Source organism: Miniopterus natalensis, chromosome 7, assembly GCF_054644295.1.
Source record: "Miniopterus natalensis isolate mMinNat1 chromosome 7, mMinNat1.hap1, whole genome shotgun sequence".
Taxonomy (NCBI): Eukaryota; Metazoa; Chordata; class Mammalia; order Chiroptera; family Miniopteridae; genus Miniopterus; species Miniopterus natalensis.
The window spans coordinates 10,668,217-10,695,057 of record NC_142087.1 but is presented as its reverse complement, the minus strand read 5'-3'; the positions used below and the strand labels follow the sequence as shown (position 1 = coordinate 10,695,057).

Sequence of the window (26,841 nt, the reverse complement as noted above, 5' to 3'; positions counted from 1 at the left end):
CTCTTCCTCTCTTTGCCTGGCAAATTCCTGCTCATTCTCATTTCTCAGCTTACATGCTACCTCCACAGAGAGGCCTTTCCTAAGCACCCTCTCTTGATTGTACCACCCATGTTATTTAGTCTCTGCTTTCCTCTTTTTTCTTCCCAGTACACTCATGGTTCATTAGTTGATATTTGTGTGATTAATGGAGCTGTCGGACATTAACCCCTACTCTGTAAGCACAGTGAGGGTAGGAACCCACCTTCTCATCATTGTCTTCTCAGTTCCACAGCACATGATCCAGACTGGAAACTCCATAAATATTTGTTGAATGAGTGAATGGTATCTCTTTGGATCCTCCACACCACCTCACACAGTATGGGATTAGTGGATGTTGAGTGAATTATAATAATTTCTGAGCTCTTTGAGGGTACGATTAGGTCTTAATTTTTTTAAAAAAAATATTGATTTCAGAGAGAGGGAGAGGGAGACAGAAACATCAATGATGAGAGTCATTGATCAGCTGCCTCCTGCACATCCCCGACTGGGGATCGAGCTGGCAACCCGGGCATGTGCCCTGACTGGGAATCGAACCTCGATCTCCTGGATCCTAGGTCGAGGCTCAGCCACTGAGCCATGCGGGCTGGGCCTTAATTCTTTTTTGAATCTCCAGCATCCAACCCCTCTCCTCCTTGATCTACGTATGACTTATCTATGCTGCACAACAAATAAGTCTGAAACTTAAGAGCTTAAAAAGTAGCATTTATTATTTCACGATTCCTGTGGGCCGGGAGTTCAAGAGTGACTTTGCTGAGTGTTTCTGGCTCCGCGCCTCTCATGAGACTATGTTTACGATTCTGGCCAAGGCTGCGGTCTGAAGGCCTCCGAGACCGGAGGATGCGCTCCAGGGCCGTGCGCACGGCTGGCAAGCTGGAGCTGGCTGTTGGCAGGAGCCTCTCTCCAGGGCTGCTTGACCGTCTTCGCCACGCGGGTTCCCCACGCGTGATCGAAGGAGAGCAAAGGCGTTATGTCTTAACCTTGGAGCTCGCGCTGCAGACTTCCAGTGTCCTACCGGTTACACTGCTCTGCCCTATGCGGTGTCGGAGGGGCGCACACAAGGGCAAGGACACCAGGGGGCACAAACCATGGGGGCCTGGCGGAGGCGGGTTACCGCACCCGGAACGCGGCCTCCTGCCCCTCCGCGGCCCCGAGCCCTATTCGCGCCTTTCAAATACTTGTCCCGTTCCATGACTGCACGTTCCTTTAACTATTTCAGTCTCTCTCCCTCCACCGGAACGCCGGCTCCCTGAAGGCAGCGGCTGCACCGGCCTGGTCCAGCACGAGGCAGAGGTGCCCCGGCGGTTCGGACGCACTCCAACCGCCTGGACCCGTTACAATCACAGCGACGCGCCTGCCCGTCTCCCCGCCCTCAGCGCTGCGGGCCGCTGGCTCAGGGCCGGGCGCAGGATTGGGGCTTCTTCTAGAAACACCTATAAGCGTTTGCTGAAACGGGCTGGGCCATAGGCTCGGAGAAGCGAGGGGGTCTCGGCCTCGCTTCCCTGGGCCTCTCCCTTCGGCTCAAACCCGCAAAGCCCGCACGAAAGCCCAGCACAGCACCAGCCGTAGCAACGCGGGCGGAGCCGAGGCGGCGGCGTCTCAGGCCCGTCACTTCCGGGCTCTGTGGTTCCGCAGAACCACTTCCGGGGCAGCGGCGCGCGGTGGCGGCGCGGGCGGTGAGTGCGGCGGCGCGGGCGGCCGGGCCGCGGCCCAGTGCTGGGCGGAGTCGCGGGCGGCGGGAACCGAGTGGAGCGTGGGCCGGGCCGCCGCGCGGTGCTGTCCCGGCGGCTCCGGTCCGCCGGCCTCTGCCTCTGCGCGCGGCCGGAACAACTTTCCAGTGGCTCGTTAGGAAGTTAGTTGCGGAGGGGATTGGGTTCCTGCAGGTGGAAGGCCTCGCCCGGTACCGCCAGCGCCGTTGCCCAGAGCCGGCCCGTACCCGGCGCTCCTCAGGGCCGTCCCCTGGCCTCTCCCCGGCGGGAGGGAGCCCCCGGAGGGGCCGGAGCTCGCGGGGGGCGGCCGCGGGCCACCCCTGGTTTCCTCCCCGGCTCCCAGTTCCCTCCCGTGCAGCGGGCGCGGAGGCTCGATCCGAGGGTTAAGCGGGCGGGGAGTGCGGAGCCGGCGGTGAAGGTGCTCGGTGCGTATCGGGTGGATTCTTTTCCAAACAAGCGGGGAACGAATATGGGGAACCTCACACTTTTTAAGTGGCGGTAACAAGCTGGAGTTTGTTCATTACGTTTTGCAGGACACCCGTACGCGGGTCCCAGCCTGGGCTGCGGGTTCTCACCGCTCTGGGGGCTGGCTCGCCCTTTCGCAGGGCACAGTTTTAACCCCCTCTCCAGCGTTCTCGGGAACTTGTAACGGGATGGGTCTGGGTGTACACAGCCCATCGCTGTGGGACAGTGACGAACTCGTGACGCTGATTGTCTATCCCGTAGTTTGTTTTAGTTGAATTCCGAACAGAATTTTAAAATCGATGTATTGGAAGCCAAGAATCGTCTACTAACACACTTGGAATCTGGGATTTTCAGTCTTAGAGATTTTCTATTTGCTAAGTCTGGAGAGCTATAAATGTCTCAGGGGTTACTTATTTTGAAATGTTGACTTTTTCACTAACCTTTTGTTTTAGAACAGTTTTAGATTTACATAATTATTGTGAAGATACAACAGTTCCCAAGTGCCCCACACCCAATTCCCTTATTAACACATTAGTAAAGTACATTTTTCACAGTTAATGAACTAATATTGGAGGGTTATTATAATTATTTTTTAAATATGTCCTTATTGATTTCAGAGAGAGGAAAGGAGAGGGAGAGAGAGATAGAAACATCAATGATGAAAGAGTCACTGATTGGCTGCCTCTTGCACGACCGGACTGGGGATTGAGCCCGCAACCCCGGCATGTGCCCTGGCTGGGAATCGAACCCCGATTGCCTGGATCCTAGGTCGATGCTCAATGGCTGATCCACGCCTGGCTGGCTGGAAAGTTATTATTAACTAAAATCTATGCTTTATTCAGATTTGCTCAGTTTCCCCCCAATGTCCTTTTTCTGTTCCAGGATACCACATTACATACATTTAGTGGTCACATCTTATCAGGCTGCTCTTGGCTATGATCGTTTCTCAGACTTGTTTTAGATAAACTTCACAGTTTTGTTACTAGTCAGCTATTTTATAAAATGACCATCAATTGGGGTTTGGTGGTTTTCTCACGATTAGATTGTGGAGTTATGAGCTAGAGTGAGGAAGACCACAAAGAGAAAGTGCCATTCTCATATCACATCAAGGGCACATACTACCAAATATAAGTTAGCACTATTGATGTTAATCTGGATCACTAACTTGAGGTAGTCAAGTTTTTCTACTGTAGTTACTCCCTTTCAGTTGTGTCCTATATCCCTTTGACATACCCCAATCAATGCTTTGTTCTGTTGAATACTTTACTTTCTGCTCCAGGCTTATCTTGCATATTTTCTGCCTCAGTCCTAGAATTAATAATTTCTCCAAGGACTCCTGGTTCCTTTTATTGGAGAATGGTATTAGACACCAAAATCTGCGTGCTAGGTGTGCTCATTGCTACTGGGATGCTCGTGCTTCTAGGCCCTCTCAGTGGATAGAGCAAGAGATCTATGTGTGTATCTAACTTGTATATTTACACATATCTATAAATATTTCTATATGTAACCACTGGTATCTATATTAAGCTGAACATGAGTTTATACTGTGTCTGCAATTCATCCATTCCATGTGAATCATGCTAGTCTCTGGCTTATCTGTAACCTTCCACTCCAATGGTTACAAACTTAGCTTTCACCATCTCCCATTCATTTACTTAATTGTTCAATTCCAGTGTACATATATAGTGGCTTCAGAATTGTTAACCTATATCCTCTGTGGGGATAACTTAATAACTGGAGTACAGTGCACATGTATAGTTCCTTTTTCCTTTAGTCTTATAGATGTTACTCGTTTCCAAAGTTACTGAAGTCGGTACCCAATTCTCCCGACCCCTTCAGTGAAGTTGTTTAATGCATTTATATAGATTTAGATTCATAATGTCCCGTTCTACATTCCATCTGATACACCCTGACCTCCTAAATGATTTTTAAAAAATCTATTTGCACACATTAAAGTTTACTCTTTGTGCTGTAAAGTTCTGTGGGTTTTGACAAATGCTTAATGTCCTGTATTTGCCATTACAGTATCATATAAAATAGTTTCACCTTCAGGGATTATTTTTTAACTTCTCTCTTTCAGATTTCACCTCAGTAATCCTGTTGGCTCTCTCTTCAAAATATATCTATAACCTGAGAATTTCCCACCTCCACTGCTACTGCTCTGGTGCAAGTGTGACTGTTTGCCTGTTATAGTAACCTCCTAACTGGTTTCCTTGTCCCCTACAGTCTGTTCTCAACACAATAGCCAGAGGGGCCATTTTAAGATGAGTCAGACCATGCCATCATCATCATCATCTCTAAGAACCTTCCACTGGCTCCTCTCTCACGCAGAGGAAAAGCCAAAGTCCTTGTAATGGCCTGTTGACCCTTCACAGTTTGCTTACTCGACTGTTCTTGATCACTGAGTTCATTCCTGCCTCAGGACCTTATCCCTTGCTGTTCCTTCATCTGGGGTTACCCTAGCAGATATTTTAATGACTTGTTCCTTTGCTTGCTTCTTGCTTCTGGGGAATGTCACCTCCCCTGACCACCCCATATAAAATAGCACCTCTTTTCTCCCTTTTTATAGTTTCTTGTAATACTCCTGACATTACGTAATATGTGTATATGTGTGAGTGCCACTAATTGTATGAAAACTGCATGGCAGGAACTAGAATATTGCCCAGTACATAGTAGGTTTTCAATAAATATTTGTCCAACGAGTGAATGCCTCTGACCACTAGTGTCTGGCATTTGGGTATGAACCTCAGGGGGTCTAGTAACCTTATGAAATTCTTTTCCATGTTTGGTTATAAATGGGCATGTACTTTTTATTAAATTCTGTTAGGGGAATTTCCCCTTTGCTCTTTAGTCTGAGCACCACAGGGTTAGAGACATTGCAGGATATTCATTTCTGCTCTAACTCACTGGGAAAGCCTAAGCAAGCCCCGTGCCTCTCAACTCCTCATACTTAAATGAGGCAGTTGGTTGAGGCATCTGCTGTTGCTTTAAAGGTGGGAAACAGGCATAGGCTTCATCATTTACCAAATATTTCAGTCAGGGCCAGGAATTAACTCAAGATGCACCCAGGGTCCCTGTTTTCCAGGAGCTTATAGTGACACAAGTAAGAAACATTAGACTCAGTGTAGTATTTCTCAAACAATAAGAAATACATTTTGGGTCCTGGCCGGGTGGCTCGGTTGGTTGGAGTGGTGTTCTGTACACCAAAAGGTTGCAGGCTCAATGCCTGGTCAGGGCGTGTACAGGAAGCAACTGATGGGTATTTCTCTCTCCCTCTCTCTCCCTTTCTCTCTTGAAAAAGCAATAAGAACATATCCTTGGATGAGGATTAGAAAAAATACATTTTGAGTTTTTACTCAGAACATCCATACTTGGCTGTAGGTGGATATGATTGAAAAAAACTTCAGGACATAATGCTCACCCTTACTAATGTGGTATTTTCTATTGTCATTTATTTAAAGTGCTGCCTAATAAGGTTAAAAAGAAAAAGTGCTGGTTATAGCTTTAGAAATGGTTTCCACAGCTTACTAATGGGGCACAGCCTGTAGTTTGAAAACCATTGACCTCGTGGTTAAGAGCTCAGGGTCTGGAGGAGCCAGCCCGTTTGAATCCTGACTTAGCCACTTCTGAGCCAAGTAGTCCCTGGCTGGGCCATGTAACCTCTCCAAGCCCCGGTTTCCTCATCTTCATTAGTGGTACCTGCCTCCTGGGCTGGTTGTGAAGTAAATGAGATGAGTGTGTGCACTTCTGGCAAATGATTTATTCACTGCTACTGCTGTGACAGTGCTGGGGTGCGTGGGGTGGTGGTGAACAGAACCTATCACAGGAAGCCAGAGGGTAATGACTGCTAGTTGGGAGCTGAAGGATGAGTCGGACTCATGTGACTTCTGTGATCAGGAAAGGAAAACCCAGAAATACTGGCAAGCAGGCTGGGAAGTAAAGTACAGGGGTGCAGAGAAAATTAGGAATTCTAAAGCATACACAATGTGTATAGAACATTTTGTTTTTCAGAAGTTTTTAAAAACCACCCCTCCTGTTATACCTGCATGGGTCAATATGGGGGTCCACATGTGACTGTTGATCTTTAAATTAATTAAAGTTAAATAAAATTCAGTTTCTCAAAAGCCACATTGCTGGTGGCTACCATATTAGCACAAATATAGAACAGTTCCATCCTTGCAGAAAGTTCTATTGGACAGCGCTTCATTATACCCTATAAAAGTCTTGTGAAGGAAGTACATAGGGCATGGATTTTCCTTTTATTTCTTAATTTTTTAATTCTTATTTTTTAATCCTTACTGGAGGATGTGCTTATTGATTTTAGAGGAGAAGGGGGGGGGGAGAGTATTGATTGCCTTCCTTACATGTCCCGACTAGGAATTGAACCCACAACCTAGGTGTGTGTCCTGACCAGGAACCAAACCCACAGTCTTTCGGTATACAGGACAAGGGAGGCTCCACCCAACTGAGCCACATGGGCCAGGGCAGAATTTTCCTTGTAAATTGTATTCATTGTTTCAGTATTATTCCAAAAATTAAAACTAATGACCCCTTCACTTTCACAGCAACTATTTACATTTTCCTATGGCCTCTTTTGATCTTTAGCCAAAGAAATCACAGTTTCTAATGGTTGCAGTCACAGTGTTTATATCATTGCTTTTTCTTTTTGTGATGCAGTGTTTTATTTGGGAGGGACACATTTGTGTATTTTTATATGCTTTGTATCTTGTAAAGCTGTGTGTTGGAGGTGGGAACATTCTGATTAAGTTGGAAAACTTTTTCCCCTTTTTATTGAATTGGGGTGACACTGGTTAACAAAATTATATAGGGTTCAGGTGCACAATTCCACAACACATCATCCGTACACTGTATTGTGTGTTCACTTCCCCAAGTCAAATTTTCTTCCATCACCATTTTTGTTTTCTTTTTTCAATTAATGTTATTTTGCAAAGACTTTCCCCTGACCTGAAACACAACATTTATATTTGCCTTTTTAGTGAAGGGGGAATAGGCCATGATGTGCCATAACTGGGTTAACTATTTTGTCATTGTTGGACACTTTAGTTGCTTCCTGTTTTTCAGTGTTATGACTAGCACTGCCATGAACTTTTATATACCTGAAGCCTTTTCTTTTGAATTGTTTCCTTACTGTAAATTCTAGGAAGTGAGTTATTCATTCAAAGGATATAATCACTTTTATAGCTCTTGTTATATATTGCCTAATTGCCATGATTAAAAAAGAAAAGAAGCCTAAATGCATTGTAGCTTTGAATAGATATTGTTGTTTGGCTTATGAGGACATCCATTCTCCAGGAGGTCACGAGATGGGCCCAAAGTGTAGCTGATTGCTGATGGAGTCAAAGTTTGTGCCGGTGATTCCTGATTCCTGGCCCCATGTTTTATTGTGCAACAATTATTCATAACAGTGTTGTTAGTAGCACTAATAAATCTAAATATCAATAAGCCAAGTAGGCTTGTTACAGCCTTAAGAGTAAAGCTTGAGGCTGAAGGCATTTTTGTTTTCCTCCAAAAGTTTATTTAGAAAGTCACAGAGGTAGAAGAAGTGAGCCGCAGAAGAAATGGGCTCAGGAAACAAGTCACAGAGGTAGAAGAAGGGCCCTTGGAGCTTCGGGGAGAGAGGCAAGGAAAACAGGCCTGGGGAAGGGGGTGGGGAAAGGCGAGGGGAGGGGAGAGCTGCTGAAGGCATTTGAAAAACGTGTGTGTATATGGTGCAACTGAAGAAATGAGAGACCTTTCCCGCACCTTGTTATTGACAGGTCATAGGATACAGAGCCCTGTGGGGCTGTGCGGCTCCTCTGGTGAGGCTGTTCTCCTGGCTGCCTTGGAGTTCACTTCAGGGCCAGTTTATGAGCCACCCCCAAAAATCTGCCTGGTGTCTTGGTGTCATGCCTTGCATTTGACCAAACATGGTATTCCTGAGCTTGCGGCCCCACCTGATTCACCACACTTGGGTCCAGGTGACGTTGGGTTCTTTCCAGAAATTGGATCCTTCCTGGGGGGATGAAGACCAGCAAGCTCTGGGGACTTTGGGGAAAGGGGGACCTCAGGCTTTGAAGACTATTCCCAAAGAAGACAAGCAGTGTGAGAAGGCGCCATCTTGTTGGCACAGGCATGAGCCTTCCTCGGGGACCAGGTTGAGAGAGACAGTGTACATTTGCACCCAAGCCTGTTTAGCTAGAAGTCGTTTTTGTTATTCTGTAGTCACTCCTCCATGTTGGAAAAGTATTGCGAAGCAGTGAAACTGTAGAGCCAGAGTGGAGGAAGGTCTTGGGCAGTCTCTAGCCATAGCTATGCTGTGGCAATGCAGTGCAGGCCACCAGTATAATTGCAAGTTTTCTAGTAGCTACATTTAAAACGTAAAATGAAACATAAAATTATTTTGTATTGTGGTCAAATATACATAACATAAAAGTTACTATTTTAACTATTTGTAGGTGTACAATTCAGTGGCATTCACAATATTGTGTAACCCTCACCACTGTCTATTTTCAGAGCTTTTTCATCATGCCAGACTGAAACTATACCCATTAAACAATAATCCCCCACTCCCCTCCTTTAGCCCCTGGTTACTTATGTTCTAGTTTGTGTCTCTCTACCTTCTGTGTCTGACTTATTTCACCTGGCATAATGTTAGGGTTCATTCATGTGTCAGAATACTGTTCCTCTTATAGCTGAACGCCCTTCCTTTGTATGTAATTGCCACATCTTGTTCATTGTTTCATGTGTTGGTAGACTCCTGACTGTCTCCATCTTTTGAATATTATGAATAATGCAGCTGTGAACATTGATATACAAATATCTGGTTGAGTCCCTGCTTTCAGTTCTTTTAGGTATATACCTAAGAGGGGAATTGCTGGATCTTATGGTAATTCTGTTTAACTTTCTGAGACCACCAAACTTTTCCAATTTGTCTTTTCACTGTCTTAATAATGTCTTCTGATGCACAAAAGATTTTTAATTCTTATGAAGCCCATTTTATTTTTTTCTTTTGCTGCCTGTGCTTTTGGTGTCACATCCAGTGTCACAAAAAGTTTCCCCCATGTTTTCTTCCATAAGTTTTATAATTTTAGCTCTTAAGTTTAGATCTTTGATCCATTTTGAGTTGATTTTTATATATAGTGTAAGGTAGGGGTCCAGCTTTATTCTTTCACATGTGGATATCCAGTTTTGCCAGCACTATTTGTTGAAAAGATTGCCCTTCCCCACTGAATGGTCTTGCAACCCTTGTTCAGAAATGAATTGGCTGTATATGTGAGGATTTATTTCTGGGAGCTGTATCCTATTCCACTGGCCTAGATTCTTATACCAGCACCACATTGTTTTGATTATTGTAGCTTTGTAATAAGATTTGAAATCAGAAAGTGAATCCTCTGACTTTGTTCTTTTCAAAATAAGGTGAAATTAATAATGTAAATAATTTAACCCAATATATCACTTCAACATGTAATCAAATAACACATTATTAATGAGATAATTTACATTCTTATGTTCATACTATCTTCTAAATTGATTGTGTAGTTAACAGCCATTCTCAGCTTGGACTAGCTGTATTTCAACTCTCAATAGCACATGTGACTCTTGGTCACCATGTTAGACAGCTCATATTTCACAGAAAATTGCATTGTGGCAGATCTCTGAAAACGCAAAGGACTTTGGAGTCAGGTGGGCCTGCTTCCAAAGTAATTTTGCCCCTTTTTTGTTGAGATGGGCAGAAGGAAGCCACTTGTGAGTGCTGTGGTAGAGGGGGAGTAGTTCAGTCATACCAGGGTAGGAGGGGGGGCAATAAGAAAGACACGCTGGGGAGGTAGCACTTGAGCTCAGCCTTGGAGGTAGAGTGGGGGGCTTCGCCAGGCAGCCAAAACAGGAAAGGGCATTCCTGGCAGATTGTGCAGCTTGGGTAGAGGTCCAGGACTGTGGAAGAGCCCAGTGCTCTTGGAGAATTACAGGCAGTTCTTTCAGCTTGACCAGGGTATTAGGATTGGGGGGCCCTGCTAAAAGGAGAGGCCAGAGGTGGGCTGAAGCCGGACCTTCCACCACTGCCCCTGCCATCCATGTCCCCAGCATCTCTTACTGGGTTACTGGCAATAGCCTCCTCACTGGTCTCCGTGTGCACTCTGCACCTCTCCTTCCCCCATTAGTGTAAGTTAAGCCATGTCACTTCTCTGCTCAAAGCCCTTCTGTGGCTTTACATGTTACTCAATCAAATTGAAATCGTGAGGGTCCTGCAAGGTCAGCCTCCACCTTACCTCTGTGACCTTACCTCTTTCCTCTCTCCCTCCTGTGCCCCTCTCTCTGGCATATCCCTGCCCCAGGGCCTCTACACTGCTTTTGTCTCTGCCTGGAATGTGTTCCCTGCGATATTCTGGTGGCTCCCTCTAGCACTTCATATCTCTGCCACTTTATCCCCCTCACTGCTTCAGAGAGCACTTCCTGTCACCCTGTACAAAATAAAATGATGCCCTTCTTACGTTTTTTCAGAACAGTTGTAAATAGCTGGCGTTCCCATCGGGATGTGTTCTTTGCCTGTCTCCTGAGGTGTAGGCTCCAAGAGAACGGGTGTGTCTGTTCTGCTCACGCTTCAGTGCTCGGTGTGCAATAAGCATTTGTTGAATGAATAAATGAACACACGAGAGACCTGTAACCTAGCAGTCCCTCAGTAAATGTGTGTTGCTTTGAGACTTTTGTTGAAGTGTTTGCATTTACTTATTTATTTTCCCCTAACTTTATAATTGGAAAAATTTCAAACATACCGAAAAATTGAAAGAATGGTTCAATGACTATCCATGTATCTGCCACCTGGATTCAAGAATTGTTAAGACCTCACCACAATTGCTTTATATATTCCTACGTGTATGTGTGTGTATTGCACAGTGGGACAATATAAAAGTCAGCTGTAGAAAATGACACTTATCTTTTGACTTTAGAAGTTGACTCTGGAGTGTGGTGAGTCAGAGGAGACCTCGGGCAGCAGGCCGCTGAGGCCATGGCCTCCGACCTGGACTTCTCACCTCCTGAGGTGCCTGAGCCCACCTTCCTGGAGAACCTGCTACGGTATGGACTCTTCCTGGGGGCCATCTTCCAGCTCATCTGTGTGCTGGCCATCATCATTCCTGTTCCCAAGTCCTACGAGGCGGTGAGTCCTTCTCTGTGACCCTCAGCTCCTCGGGTTGGGTTCTGGGTACTAAAAATATATATCACAGCAACAAAATCAGCAGGGACTGTGCTGGGCTTTGTTGATACAGTGTGTCTCCAACTTCCCGCTTGGTGGCATTGAGCCATGTGATTGATACTGTATTTATTCACACAGGTGTTAAGCAGATTTTTATGTAGCGCCTACTGCATGTCACACTGTGCTGAAAGATGTGGTGTCTGCCCTCAGGGAGCTGCTGGTCCTTGGGGGAAGGGCAGATGTGAAGCATACATGTTTCCTGAGAAGTACAGGGTACTGTGAGAGTGTATGAAAAGGGGGGACTGGGAGGCTGGGCTCTTTCTCCCCCCTCCTTCCTGAGGGAGAGGGAACTGCATGTGCAGTAAAGGAGCAGCTAGTTCAGGGACTGAGTGAAGGTGATGGTGGCTGGAGCACAGAGGGCGCATGAGAGGTGCAGCTAGGGGAGTCAGCAAGGCCAGAGGAAACTCAGAAAGGGGTGCCCTTATTGATATCTGAGGTTCTTTGTCACCCAGTGGGTTGAGCTCTTTTGAGGCAAGGAGTTGACAGTATGCCTCCATTCCTCCTTTCCTCACCTACTTTGCCATTTAGAGATTAATTTGGGACAATAACCTCATCTTTTAAAATAGAAATATAGTACATAAGCTTTCATTTTAATTTATCTTGCAGTTTAGGGGAGTGAGGCTCACACAAGTGAGTTGTCTTCATAACTGAAGCATACTGTTTGAGGCTTTTTTTTCAGTTTTCCAATGGATCAGTAACAAAATATAGTACCATTAATTTAACTTCGTATTAGTGCATCACTAGCAAATGGCCCCAGTTATGCAGGGATTCCACTGCCAGCTTTCCTCTGTGTGCCCTCATAATGCAACCTTCTCTCATTCAAACTCCTAAAGAGATGGAGAGAGGACACAGTATTCTGTGCAGAAACAATCTTAAAAAGAAAGGAATAGTCCTAAGACTGCTGAGAGACTGTGCCTAGCAGCTAGCTGAGATTTGGAATTTGGACAGAGAGGGGAAAAGATAGGGGCATTTAACTTGGGGCTAGGGAGCCCTTAGGAAGGAAAGGAGCCTGTGGGAATGGGGAAAGCTTGTGGAACTCCAGGCTGCCGAAGGGCAGGAGGGAGGTACCTGGAAGTAGAGGGTGGCCTGAGGTGGGAAAGTGCAGGACTGGGGGTGGGAGGATCCAGAGAATAATCTTGTTCTTTTTGCCTTGTTGCTTAGGGCAAAATCATCTCTCTTGCTTGGCCTATAGAAAGAAACAAGGTTTATTAGTGGCTTTTGGGTCAGAAGATAATATTTTTGGCTCCAGATGATGGGAAAGCCTTTGAAAAGCAAAAGAATGTCTTTTCTGTTCCAGTAAGCTAATTTTTTTGCAACTAGTTTATGACTTTAGTACTTCAATACTTAGGAGATTATTTGAAAGCTCTTTTGGGGGTAATCAGGGAAGAAAAAAGGAACACATACAAATGCTTCCCACCCCACCCCCTTCCTTTTCATAGCAGGAGCAAGAACCAGTTGGTAAAATCAAAACCAAAGTTCCTGGAATCCTAAGCCAAATGAGAACTTTTCCCCCCTCACTGACACCTCATTAAACTAGGACCCCAGAAAACAAATATTTGTTTGAGCCTGGGCTGCACCCACAGAGATTCTGATTCATTGTAATTTGAAGCGCTGGATCAGTATTTTCTTCCAGTGCTCAGGTGATTCTGTTACGCAGCCACCGGTCTAGTCCTTAGACCATTTCCTGAAGCACAAACCAATTTCGGGAGGACAGGAGGTGTTCAGTTCTACAAAGTATGCAGTGTGATAATAGCAAGACACCAAGTGAGGGGCTGGGAATAGAGACCTGGGAATCAGCATAGCATTAGTTCTTGAAACCCTAAGAATGAATTGCTAAGCTTTTCAAGGGAAATCAAAGTTCAGGACAGGCCTGAACTTAAGACATTGCCAAACCACTTGAATCTACTTCTGTGCAGTATAGGTATACTGAGGAGATGGGGTTGCTGCGCCTGAGCCTCTGCAGGGGGTGGCACCCCGGGACCTCATCGCTCACCATCTGCTCGCCTCTGCTTCTCTCTCTCTCTACCTTTCACTTCTCTCACCCAGGCCCTGCTTCCTCCATGTCTGTTGCTGTGGTTAAGAAGAAACATGGCCACTAACAGCCCCCAGAGGCCACGTCCTTCAGCTGCAGCATCTGGAGGCTGCCTTCCTGCTTGGTCCCAGTTTCAAAATCCCCAGGGAAGGAGCTGTAGCTGGCCTAGCTTGGGACAGCTGTGGCCAGTGTGGGGGGAGGTTAGGATCCTGTGGCGTGATCTCTAGGGGAGGAGGGGAGGGCCAGTTCTCAGAGGAGCAGGAGTGCTGTGCAGACAAAGCTGGAGTCTCCATTCTTCTTGCTCTCAGGGGCCTTGGCAGAGCAGTGGGCAGAGGACCAGGAGACTGTGGTCTCCCTGAAAACCACCCAGTGGTTCAAGGAGAGGACGTGGAAACCCAGTCCCCACAGAGACCGGCAGTGACAATAGTTGTGTGATTTAGGAGAAGCTGCTCAGTTTGACGACGATGTCCTGTTCAGGCTGCTGCCCTTCAGAATTTGGTTTCAGTAGAACAGAATTTTCAATGGGGAGTTCCTGAGTTCCTAGGGTGTCCCTAGGTAGGCTTTAGAAGTCTGAGCTCCCTGGAATTGTGCACAAAAATGTGATGTTCTCATTTTCAGGCACATTTTCTGGGAAGATAGTCTACAACTTTTCTCATAGTGGAGTGCCATAGTGATGGAGCCCAACTCCTGGAGTTTCAGGAGTGGGTACTAAGGCAGTGGAGGTAGGGAGCCCGTCTCCCCTCCCATCTCAAAAGCCTGCCTGAGCTGATCCCAGGCCTCTTGGACCAGTTTCTACACAGAATGTGGATCCACTCAACCCTCGGCAAGTGGGTGTTGCCTTAGTTCAGCGACTCATGCAGCAGATAGTAATAGTTCATCTGGAAACTAATCATAAACTCTGCTAGTAGTTTAAATGTTGACTGTTCTAATCTCTTTAGATGTTTAGGTCACATCTCCCCAGCTACCAGGTACCTTCACCTCCACTCTGCTATCTTTGGGGATTGCCACAGTCTCTTCTTATATTAATGGGACCCTTAGTTCAGAAACTCAGCTCCAGCAGTTTCTCCAGAAAACTGTACTGGCTCTTAGAACTGGGAATTCCAAGGCCCAGCTGGGTTCAGAGGCTCAAAAGGTCTTCTGGGTTCTGTTTGTCTCTACTCTTTAGAGGCTTTCCTGTAAGTGTTGACTTTATTTGTAGGCCCTTGCCACATGTCAGGAAGATGGCTGCAGCGGCCCCAGCTGCATCCTACTGCTCATGATTTACAAGCAAGAGAGGCCATTTCTCTGCCTCAGCCCGCTAGCTAAACTCATGGAAGGCCTCTGCTTCACATGCTCGCATCTCCCTCACAGGTGGGAAGGAGCAATGGGTACAGTTTCTGCCAGGCTGCACTTAACTGTCCACTCCTGTGGCCACAGGGACTGAGAGGTGCCCCTAGAACCACATGGCATAGAGAAAGGGCAGAGCCCTAAAGGAAAGGGGGTGCTGGGCGGACAAAGACTAGTTGATGCCCAGCATTGTGATCAGTGGAGGGGAACTCACCAGAACTGATGGCAAGAGTGATGGCTTTCAGTGTGGTGCCCGTGTGGACTTCACTGTCAGCCAGGAAGCCCTTCAGTGTTTGCAGCCTTGGAACCAGGGTTTGGATGGCACCCTCCTGGAGCAGTGGGGCAGTGGCTGGAAAATTCTGCACAAGGGTCTTGATTTTATACTAGGCTCCCCATTGCCAGTGAAGGCTGCCCTAGTAAATAGTTAACCTGGGCAGGTGTATACCCATTCTTAACACCGTGGGAGACAGGCTTGCAGAACCAACTGTGCAGTCCTGCCCTGTACTTTTTTAAGCTCAGGAGGGGTTTGCAGTTGAATTGACTGCAGGGATTTTTTTACTTGGTGAGTCGTCTCTGAAAGATCGCTGTGTGGTGGGCAGGGTGAAGGCATAAACATGGTCTCGAGATGTGTACCGGCTTGTGGGAGAGATAGTTGGACACACAGGGAGCCACAGACCAGCCGGTGGGAAGGGCTGTGTTCTGAATTGTGTCTAGAATGAGCTCCTATGGCTGTTCTCACTAATCACAGTTCTCCTTGCCTGCCAACCATGTCCTGTACGCTGTGTCTGTGTTTGCCTTGTCGAGCCCACATGGACAGCCTCCCCTCCTCCCTGTTTCAGTTAGTCCTGTTCTCCTCTCAAGGCCAGTGCTGGTTCCATCTCCACAGGGCCTTCTCAGGGCCCTGGCAGAGTGCACAGTGGGGCAGCAGGAGTTTCAGCACTGGTCATATCTGGCCTGGGTGCTGGCCCACCCTCCACTCCGTGCGCCTGTGTGCTGAGCTGTGAAAGGAGGGCACTTAGGCCTGGCCCCCAGAGTTCTTGAGGATCAGGTGCAGTAAGGTGTTTGGGGCCTCCCAAGCTGAGCACAGTGGTTTTCTTTCCTGGACCATTCTAGAGGAAAGCCTGGTTTCAGTTTGCGCAGAATGACACTTTGCCCTGATTTATAGGGCCACGTCCACACTGAGCTGTGTAGCGGAAACCATAGAATTCTGTGCGCTTTCCCCGCCGGGAGGGATTTGATGCATGTGGCACAGATTTGATTGTTTGAAGCTCATGAATAGCAGCAATTTTCTGGCCTCGTAAGCGCTGTGGAGCTTCTTAATTATTGATGAGGCCTCTGCCACAGAGGCCATCCCTGCGGACCCAGAAGCCTGCAGGCAGGAGAGGTTGTCTTTTATTCTCGACAGTGTGATTGTTGAGGAAACTTAAAACTTGCTTCAGAGGAGGAGAGGTGCCCCCAGATTTAGAGGCGGGGCTGTAGCTTTCGGAGTCTGCCCTCCACCTAGCTTGTACCAGCAACATGCAGTTGAAGAGAAATGAAAAGTCAGCCATTCGTTCTGAGTCATTCTTGCCAGCCAAGGACTTGGAGCTCCAGCTCTGTGTGGCTAGGACCCCAGCAGCTGAAGCATGTGTATAACAGCTGCCATTGCTTTCCTACAGCTTGGGGGGAAGGCAGCTGTGCCCCGTTGGACCAGTCACTAAATCTCCGTGAGCCTCAGTTCCCTCACCTGTAAAATGGAGCTTATAGTGGCTGGCTGGTCAGGGTGATGGGAGGCTCGCTGAGTTGATGTTTGTGAAGCACCCACATGGTGCACATCACTAAGTGTGCGTTCTCTTCTTCATTACCCCAGGGTGCCTGGCACAGAACTGCTTACACTGGGCACAGAGAGATGGGTCATGGACGCTGAGTGCCTGTGCAGAGCATGAAAGGGAGCAGAGTGGGCTGCAAAGGGAGGTGTGGAATAGCCCTGGAGGCCACGCGTAGGCTCTAGGAATTTGTTTTATACTGAGAGGGAACCAGAGACACTTTTAAAGCAGAAAACAGACATGGTCTCCTGAGACAACAGTTTTAGATTCTGAAAGCAGTGTGGCAGGTGGTGAGGAAAACCTGTGGGAGGCTGATAGAATGAGAGGTAGGCAGGAGACTGCAGAGTCTGATATACAGTAGTGTATATCCAGAGGGGACCGGGTAGGATTGAGAGCCCACTGGAAAGCAGAGTGGACAGGATCTGGGGACAGGTTGGATGTGGGGCACCACAGAATGGCGAGAGCTCAGAAATGAAGCGGAGCTTTCTAGCTTGGGTAACTGGGTGGGTGACGATGCCAAAAACTGAGATGGGGAGGGAGGAGGAGGTCTGGGTGAGGAGACAGGGCGTTCAGATGACTCAATGCCTAGAATATGTACACACACCCGCAGAGAACTGCTTTCACCTGTAAAAAGTAAAGCATGACTCGAGGAGCACTAACCCACTTTCCTGACTCCTGTAGGAACTTTAGGCACAAAGGGTGGGTTCTGGATGACCCATTGACAAATAGGATCTAGAACAAGCTGTCCTTGTCATTTCATGGTCACCCTATGGTTCCAGGGGCTACTACACAGAGTGAGAGTTGATTTCACAATTGACTCAGATTCTCCGTCTCCATAACCCTGAGAACCCTGGGAACCTGGGAGAGGCTATACTGTATATAACCGTTAAGAGCTTGGGTTCAAATCCTGCCTCTGCTGCTCACCAGCTGAGACCTTAGCCAAGTCATATTACCTCTGAGTATCTCTTCTTTCAACTATCAAATGGGGCGCATTGGACACTTTGTGAGGCTAAAATAAGATGTTCAGACTATGGAACACAGGGCCTGATATATTGTAAATAATATGAGCAGCTGTTGTTGTTATTGGTTGATATATCCAGGCATATATGCTTCATGGTATGTATATTGGGTTTTAAATTTGCTTGTGTCCTCCATGCCCACAACTAGCCTGGTCCTAAGTTGAATTTTCATAAATTAGAATGAAGTTCCCATGGTTATGTGAGGTCTTGCCTGTTCTTTCATTCATTCATTCATTCATTCATTCATTCATTCATTCACAATTGAAGCTGTCCCAAGTAATTCACAGGCCCGTAGGGGAGACCAACCTGAGAACATGGAACTATGATAAGATAATAGTGGCATTAAAAGGTTCCTGGGGACATGGCGGTTAGGGGTGGGGGTGGGATGTTCTTGGCTGCAAGTAGAGGAGCAGAGAAGGAAGGCTAGACAGTGAGTAGGGGTGTGTTCTTGGGTTGGGAAAACCATGAGGAGGGCTTTGCTTTACTGGGAGGCCAAGGAAAGAAGGGTTCTCTTGTTAGGGGTGACCAGTGGGAGCTCTGGGGCCTGACTCAGTGTGGGGGTGGAGAAGAGCACGGATGAGGCTGGAGAGGAGGCCTGCTTAGATGCCCAGGTGTGGGACATGAGGCTGTGGGCGATGGAAAGCCACCAGAAGGTTTAAGGTGGGGGCATCTGCAACTTCAGAAAAATTCCTTTGGCAGGTACCCAAGGAATGGCTTAGAGAGCCAGGAGGTTGGTTAGCCGGGAGGTTGGAACTGAAGTAGGGACTTTGGTGCTAAAGAGAAGGGCTGAGCCAAGAGGTAGAGGAGTTCGAATCAACTGGACCTGGTGACTGACTGGATGTGGGAGGAGGGGGGCGTGTGGGTTCACCGGGACTCTGGTTGCTCTGCCTGCAGGTGGGAGAGGGTGGGAGGAGGCCCTGGCCTGCTGGAGAAGGGACCATGCTTGGCCGGGACAGCCTGGCAGACTCCAACCTCAGCTGTCTGACAGGCAGCTGGATCAGGGGAGAGGTCTGAAAGGTGCCAGAAAGGATGAGGCACAGGAAAGAGGCTCTGTGGAGCGAGGGAATCAGAGGGGACGGCAGCCGGGTGTCATCGTCTCTGGATTCTGAAGTGGGCCCCTCTGAAACTGGAGGAAGTACTCAGCCTTGAGCTCAGAGAGAGGCTCCACCTGGAGATCCTGGCAGGCCTTGGCAAGTTCCCTGTGCATAAGCTGTTGGTCTAATCAGGGCCTGTGTGCCCAGGGCACTCAGGAACTCACTGGTTTCCAGGGTCTGACTGGTGCTGCACGGAAGGTCTCCAAAGGCATTGTTCCCTGTGGGGGTTTGCCTTAAACAGTAGTCTTCCCGCTGAGCTCAGCAGCCTGCAGCCTGTGCACTTGACACACTGGCTCCTCTGAGGGTTTTTTTGTTTGTTTGCTTTTCTAATGGGATTTTTTTTTTTTTTTTTGCCAAGTTACATAAACAGTGTCAGCACAGAGAGACAGGCTGGGGAAGTCCAGAGCTGCCATCAGAGACTTGGCTAGAGGAGAGACCAGCCTCCTTATTATCTTGGGAAGATCACTGGTGGGTTCCTGGGACAGGCTGGGCCTTTACATCGGATGTCTCAGCTGGCAGGATGGAGAGAAGACAGTACAGGCTGATAAGAGGGAGCCACAGGACCTCTGGACTGGGCCTTGGGCGGGGACTGCCCCTCCCCAGCCGAGGTCCTGCCTCTTCTGTAGGGAGGAGGCTTGGACCAGGGGCAGTGGGTGAGCTGGGAAGGGTAGAGCGTAAAGCAAGCTGAAAGCTGGGAGCTGGTCAGTTAAGCAGGGAAAAATGTTTTTCTCGCCCAGAAAAAGTGTGCTCCCTCCTAATAGTCTTAGTCTTTTATTTTTTGTTTTCCCATTTAATAAAAGAACACAGGTACCGAGAAACATTTTCTTTCCATAGTGTTGGGGGCACCAGGGCCATGGGAGCTGTGGACACATGAATAAATGGGCAGCTGCTGCTCAGCCCACTTCTTTGATGAGAAGATTCTGGGCTAGTGTCACTGGATGTTTAAAGTTTTCAAGAAAGCTATGGATCCAGATTGAATGGGCAATCTCCCAATTGGCTTAATTCTTAAAAGTAAACTCTACTGGCCAAGTGAAGTCTGCCTGTGGGCTGGATGAGGCAGGAGCCATGGTTATTGCTCTCTGAGCTAGATGGACCTTGCTGACGTCTTGCCTGGCTGTGGCACTGTGATTTATCACCCAGAGGAGGAGGGGACACTCAACAGGACTGAGTCCTCTCCAGATTCTTCTGACGTGAGGCTGAGTAGCCAGGCCAGGGCCCTTCCCTAGAGTCCACCTTTTATATCAGCACAGTGAAAGCCAGGGTTGGATCTGTAGTTTTGAACCTTTTTTAAGCCACAGAACCTTTGTTTAAGCCAAATCTTATAGGAAAGAAATCACAGTGTACACCACAGATAACCAGAGCTCCTCTAGTCCTTGGGAGAGTCTGGAGTCCTGCCCTGAGGCTGCCCTCTGCCCTCCCCTGTGGGGCACCTCTGCCAGGTGCCACAGAACAGTGCAGCGGCTGCCTACCTGCCGGCTGGCGCTCTCCACCCCTGTGGCCTTGGCATTCTGTGGGTTGGATGGGAGGAGGAGAACAGCAAGGCAGAAGGAGAGCAAGCCACAGTGGGGCTGCCCCTCAGCTGGCTGGGGCCTCACCCAAATTCTGCCCAGACTCTGCCCAGGGTGAACAGCCAGCCACTGAGTGCAACTACATTTACTGGGTGCTTTTCATGCATTTTTGCCTCCTCACATTAGCCCTGTAAGGTGTGCGTTGCTATTTCCATTTCACAGGTGGATGAAACAAGACACAGAAAAGGGAAGCAGATTGCCCACAAGGTCACTTGGCTGGAATGTGGGAGCCTAGATTCCACCCAGGCCTGTGAGACTCCAAAGGCTGTGTCCTGCCCTTGGGCCTCCTCCTACTAACTATCCTGCTCCCAGGGGCTATCCTGCTCCCAGGGGCTGTCCTGCACACATGTCCTTCCTGAGTCCCAGCCATCATGGTTCCCATCCCTTGTGTTTCTGTGCTTCAGTTTGCAAAGTCCCTTCAGACATGATCTCATTTTGCTGGTGTCACGCTTGATTCATCTAAGCAGGACTCTTTGTTTTATCACCATGCAGGAAACAGAACCAACTGAGGCCAGAAGTGGGGAGGTGACGAGGAAGCCCAAGGCTGCTGCTCCTTCCACGAACAAGAGGCCCAAGAAAGAGGCCAAGAAGAAGCGTTAGAAGACAAGGCCTGTGGAGCCGGGCAGGAGGGGCGAGAGCCTTGGAGGCAGCCCTCCTGGGACTCCATGTCCTGTTCCTGACTCCGTCCCAGGCTCAGAGACCTGGACAGTGTGACAGCCCCAGGTCCCAGCTGGGCAGACTGCCACTTCCTCTTCCTTCTGCTTCCTTGATGGTTTAGAGCCAGGGGACCTGAAACACCCTGTGAGCAGAGGCTGTCTTAGAAGTCTGTCTGTTCAGAAGTTGGGTCAGATTAGTTATGTTTTCTACTTAATCATGGAGTCCAGCCTTTAGCCAACCCACCTTGTGGATTTACACTACGTTTTAGAGCCATTATCTAATGCTGACAAGCACTGCCCTCCCATTATTTGTGCACCATGGATCTGCTTATCAGTCACCTTTGTCTCCTTTGCTTGTGCAGGTGGAGCCAGGCCTCACCTGTTTTGTTTAGGTCAAGACGCCGCGGCTAGTAGTGCAGCCACCAGGTGTGAAAGGTGCCTGGCGTGAGGGCCAGCAGAAGACCTGGGCCGGGTAATGCCTGGTTCTCCTCTGGCAGATGGAAGAGATTTGGTTGAATGAGTGTGTGTTTCTTGGGCCCGACTTTCTGAGCCTCTGAAATGGGGGGACTGTCACTCTCAGACCAACCTCTTCAACCCATCATAGCACGTTCAAGGGGAGCCTTTTGGCTTCTACCTCTACAATATCCCATGTCTCTCCCCCTACCCCCCAATTCTTTCATCCCCTGAGCAGTGTGGGAAGTTTGGGGGAAGTAAATGTGAATAAACTGCCCCGCATGCTGAGCTCCTGTGTATTGTCTGCTCCTGGGGTCAGGGGGAGCCTGGTTCCTGCCCTGGGGGTAAAGGAATGGCTCACCCCCAGAGAAGTAGGATGTTGTGGCCGAGGATGGCCAGAGCTGGGGCCATTCTGGGACAACTTTTAGGAAGGGTCCAGCCAGCTGTTTTGTGTGGCCCTTAGTCATTGGAAACACTTGTGAATGTCCATGTGTGTGTTAGAGTTTCCACTGGGACCAGGCCCCACTCATTCCCCACTTCCTGCTGCCTGAGGAAGAAGCTGCTTGTCCTCAGAGCGGCTTGAGAAAAACCCAGTCAAAGGCCCTATGTGGTGTGGGATGGGTCACACAGGTCCAGCCACGTGCCCTGAGTCAGCTGCCAAGGAAAAGCCTCAACCTATAGTAAGTCTTTGCCCAGCTGGTTTACAGTTTGCCAAACACTTTCCCACATGTCATGACTGATGAGGAGGAACTTAGGGGTGAGCGTGTGTCATCTCCGTTTTAGAGAGAGGAGACTGAAATCCTGACTGCTTGAGTGCTGGAACTCGGACTTGGATCCAAGTTCACGGCCCTTTCCTTGGTAAAATATTCGGTGAGTGTCAATAGGCTCAGTGCTCTGAGGGTCCCTGCACTGCTACAGTGGGCCTGGCAAGATCCCCCACCTCAGCAGGTCCGACTCCCTTAAATTATCTCCCATAGAGGCTGTTTGCTGGAGAACAGGCCTAGGAAAGCAAGGGTGGTCATCTTCTGCCCCACCCTCCCCCATTCCGTACCTGCTCTGGACAGTTTCTAACATTCAGCTCTTTTGGCTTCTAGGACCCCATCTTCCCTGGTTTTCCTCCAACATCACTGGGTTCCCCTCACCAGCGGGGCCCACATTCAGTCCTTGGTCCTCTTGTCTCTACACCCACTCCCTTGAAGGTCTCATCCAGGCTCATGGCTTTAAGTACCACCTATGGCCCTGCCGGCGTGGCTCAGTGGTTGAGCATCAACCTATGATCCAGGAGATCGGGGTTCCATTCCATGCCCAGGTTGCGGGCTTGATCCCCAGTGGGGGGCATGCAGGAGGCAGCCGATCAATGACTCTCTCATCATTAATGCTTCTCTCTCTTTCTCCCCCTTCCTCTCTCTGAAATCAATAGAGATATATTTAAAAAAATAAATACCACCTATATGTTGATATCTCCCAAACAAATCCCTTCAACCCCTCTCCTAAACTCCAGACTCATGTCTGACTTCCCACTCAGTATGTCCATTGGGATACTTGAGGTGCATCTCAAAGCAAATCCCTGATCTATCACCAGCCATCCCAAGTCCGATCTTTTTTGTGGTCTTCCTTATCTTAAAGAGCATCCTAATTCTTCTAGTTCCTCAGGCCAAAAACCTTGGAGTCATCCTTAACGCCCCTCGTCTGGGACACTCCACTTCTGACCCTTTAGTGGTTCCTTGCAACTTGACCTTCAAAACCCAGAATGAGACCTGTATCACCACTTCCCTCTACTGCCGTGGTCCAGCACCATCATCTTGCCCAGATAGTGCAGCAGCCTCCTCACGGATAGGCTGTCCTCGACACGGCAGCCAGAGGGATCTTGTTAAAACCCACAAGATCACGTCCCTCCCCTGCTCCCATCTCACTTAGGTAAAGGCCAATGTCTTCACTGGGACCCATAAGGGCCTGCAAGAGCCACTCCACCTCCTTCACCTTTCTGACCCTGTGAGAGACCACTCCCCCCTTGCCCACTCTACTGCGTCCTCACTGGCCACCATCTTCCTCAAACATGCGAGGCAACTGCTGCCTTAGGGCCTTTGAACTAGCTGTTCCCGCTTTCTCTAGATACTATGCCTCAAGTGGTAGAATAATGGCCCCCAAATCCTCAGGACTGGGGACTATGTCACCTTACATGGCTAAAAGGACTTTGCAGGTATGATAAAATTAAGGATATTGAGATGGGAAGATTATTCTTGATTATCCAGGTGGGCCCAATAAAATCACAAGAAGCCTTATAAGGAAAAGAGGGAGATAGGAAAGTCAAAGGGAAGGAAATGGGATGATGGGAGCATAGGTTGGAGTAATGCAGGACGATGAGCCAAGGAATGTGGGCAGCTCCTAGAAGCTGGAAAAGACAAGGGGATGGGTCTTTCTTAGAGCACTCAGGAGGACAGCTCTGCCTTCGCCTTGATTTTAGCCCAGTGAGACCCATTTTGGACTCCTGACCTCAAGAACTGTAAAATATTACATTCGTGTTGTCTTAAGCCATATGTTTGTATAACTTGTTACAGCAGCAATAGGAAATGAATATAGCTCTCTCCCTCAGATTATTCAGGGGAGTCTTCTCAAACCCAATTTAAAATTGTAACCTTTCCCCAACACTTCCTATCCCTCGCCCTTATTCATTTTTCCTCTGAGCATACACCATCATCTAATATACTATGTGTTTTAGTTGTTTTGTCTGTTTTCTTATACCTCAATTGGAATGTGAGCTCTAAGAAGAAAGGAATTTGTTGTTCTTGCTTATAGGTAAATCCCCAAGGCCTAGAATAGTGCCTGGCACATAGTAGATGCTCAGTAAATATTTGTAGCATGGAGGATATTAGGAGAAGGTGGCCTACCCTAACAATGCATATTGTTATGTATTGTTAATAAATATTACATGTGCCCAGGCACTCTGCATGCATGACTCACAGCATGCATGACTCACAGCAACCCCATGAGGTTAGTAACATGATCATCCCCATTTTACAGGTGAGGACATGGGGGTGCCTAGAATTGAACTCAGGCAGCCTGACTCCAGGGCTGACTCAGTCATCCTGCTGTTTCCTCCCTTTCTGCCCTGGAATTCTCAAGGAGGGTTGTCTGCAGGGGAAAAGATTGGATCCAGGTTCTGGAGGCATCACTACCCAAAGGATTAAATCACTAATGGTAAAATTATGCTCTTGGGTGGGGTTTAAAAAAAATCTTACTGAAGTGAAGAAACATAAAATGAACTATTTAAAGTGTGCAATTTAGCCCTGGCCAGTGTGGCTCAGTTGATTATAGTGTTGACCCACGCACCCAAAGGTTGCTGGTTCAATTCCCTTGTCAGGGCACTGCCCAGGTGGTGTATTCGATCCATGGTAGGGGGTGTGCAGGAGGCAGCTGATCAGTGTTTCTTTTTCACATTGATGTTTCTCTCTCCCTCTCCCTCTCTCTCTAAAAATTAATAAAAACATTTTTAAAAAGTGTACAATTTAGTGGCATTTAGTTCATTCACAATGTTATATAACCACCACCCCTATCTAGTTCCAAGTTAATTTTGTCACCCCTAAAGGAAACCCCATTAAGCAGTTTTTCCCCATTCTTCTCTCTCCTGAGCCCTTGGCAACCATCAATTTACTCTGTCTGTAGGTATAAATTTACCCATTCTGGATATTTTGAATAAATGGAATCACACACAATATGTGACCTTTTATGTTTGGCTAATTTCACTTAGCATGATGTTTCTGAGGTTCATCCATGTTATAGCATGTATATCAGCACTTCATTCCCTTTTATGACTGAGTTCCTGTGTGTGCATGTGTGTGTGTTCTGAAGGCAGCTTGGGGAATGTGATTTTGGAGCCAGGCAGCTACATTTTGCACCTGATTCCATGGCGATGTGGCTGTGTGGCGTTAGGCAAAGGAATTCCCATCTCTGATTTTCAAAGTCCACCAAATGGGGATCATACAACGAACTTGCAGGGCTATTGTAAAAACTAGACACACTGTGTGTATATATGGTGCCTACCGCATAGTAGCAGTTTATAAATGGGAGCAAGGAAAATGAGTATTCGATCAGGGACAAAATTATCATCATTAAAACATGATCTTGGCTTCCTTGGAAGAGGAGCACATCCTTAGCCCCACATCCTGGGAAACCAAAGTTAAGGGTTCCAAGGCTGAGCTCATGCTTGCTTTTGTAGTGGGAGAGCTCTTTGGATTTCTAGTAGATGGTGCCTTCCTGTTATTCAACAGTCCTTCAAATCATGGAGGCTGAAAGCCACATGGCAGCGAAGGGGAGAACTACCTTTAAAAAAAAATTCTAAATAAACTCATGGAAGGAGTTCATTAGTCATCAGGGAAATGCAAATTAAAACCACAATGCGATACCAGAATGACGAAAACAAAAAGGACTGACCACAGCAAATGCTGGGGAGTGTGTGGAGTGCCTGGAACACTCAGGTTGCTGGTGGAAGTGCAAAATGAAACAGCCACTGTAGAAGACCACCTGGGAGTTTCTTTACAAAGTTAGACATCTACCCTATGATCCAGTATTCCGCTCCCAGGTGGTTACCAAGCGAAATGAAAATCCCTATCCGTGGACGTCTTGTACTAAGCTCTAGCTAGAAGGTTGACAGCAGCTTTCATCATAATAGGCAACAACTGGAAATGGCCCGGGTGCTGGTCAGCAGAATGGATACAGTGCAGTGTGTCTGTGCAGTGAAATGCTACACACAGTAAAGCAATGATCTACTCGAACACCCAATAACGGGGATGAATCTCAGAACTATTATTCTGAGGAAAAGAAGCCAAACATGCCCACGAACACAAATGCAATGCGGACTCTCCGGCTCTATTCACAGGGAATTCTCAGTTAGGCACAACTAACCTGGGGTGATAGAAATCAGATCCGGGGTGGTTCCTGCGAGGATTGCCCAGGAGAGGGCCTGAGGAAACTTTCTGAGGTAATTGCGGTGTTCTCTATCTTGATATGCAGTCATCAAAATTGAATGTTTAAGACCTGAGCATTTATTTATGTGTAAATGACACCTTAACAAAAGGTATTCCTGTGGGCCAGGTACTAAGCTCTGTTCTTTGCACACAGTATGCCATTTAACTTGCCCGAATCCCATGAGGTAGATATTATGGCCTCTGCTCTAGAGGTGAGGAAACTCAGAAAGGTTAATGAACTTGCGTCAGGACACACAGCCAGAAAAATGAGATTAGAACCCAGCCTGTAAGACTCCAAAGCCCGTAAGGATCCCTTCTTTTTCCTCAACACAGTCTTTTCCCTAAGATTTTACAAATTGGGAAACTGAGTCCCACAGAGGGCTGGAGACATGCTCAATGCCACTTAGCTCTTGGGAATCAGAATGAAACTAGAACCCAGGTCTCTAGAACTTTCTTATTCTATG

The 26,841-nt window shown here is 47.8% G+C and overlaps 1 protein-coding gene across 4 annotated transcripts; it reads left to right on the top strand.

The window, feature by feature from the left end:
• The first annotated feature begins 1,718 nt into the window (after positions 1-1,718).
• MANBAL (mannosidase beta like) lies at positions 1,719-21,701 on the top strand. 4 transcript variants are annotated; one of them, XM_087818744.1, is made up of 3 exons: positions 1,719-1,733; positions 11,156-11,364; positions 20,797-21,701. In XM_087818744.1, the coding sequence occupies exons 2-3, from the start codon at positions 11,215-11,217 to the stop codon at positions 20,902-20,904; spliced, it is 258 nt and encodes an 85-aa protein (XP_087674870.1). In that variant the 5' UTR covers positions 1,719-1,733; positions 11,156-11,214; the 3' UTR covers positions 20,905-21,701. The 4 variants fall into 4 exon arrangements, with proteins under 4 accessions (XP_087674870.1, XP_087674868.1, XP_087674869.1 ...); XM_087818742.1 differs by lacking the exon at positions 1,719-1,733 and adding an exon at positions 1,753-1,888; XM_087818743.1 differs by lacking the exon at positions 1,719-1,733 and adding an exon at positions 2,109-2,163.
• The last annotated feature ends 5,140 nt before the right edge of the window (positions 21,702-26,841 follow it).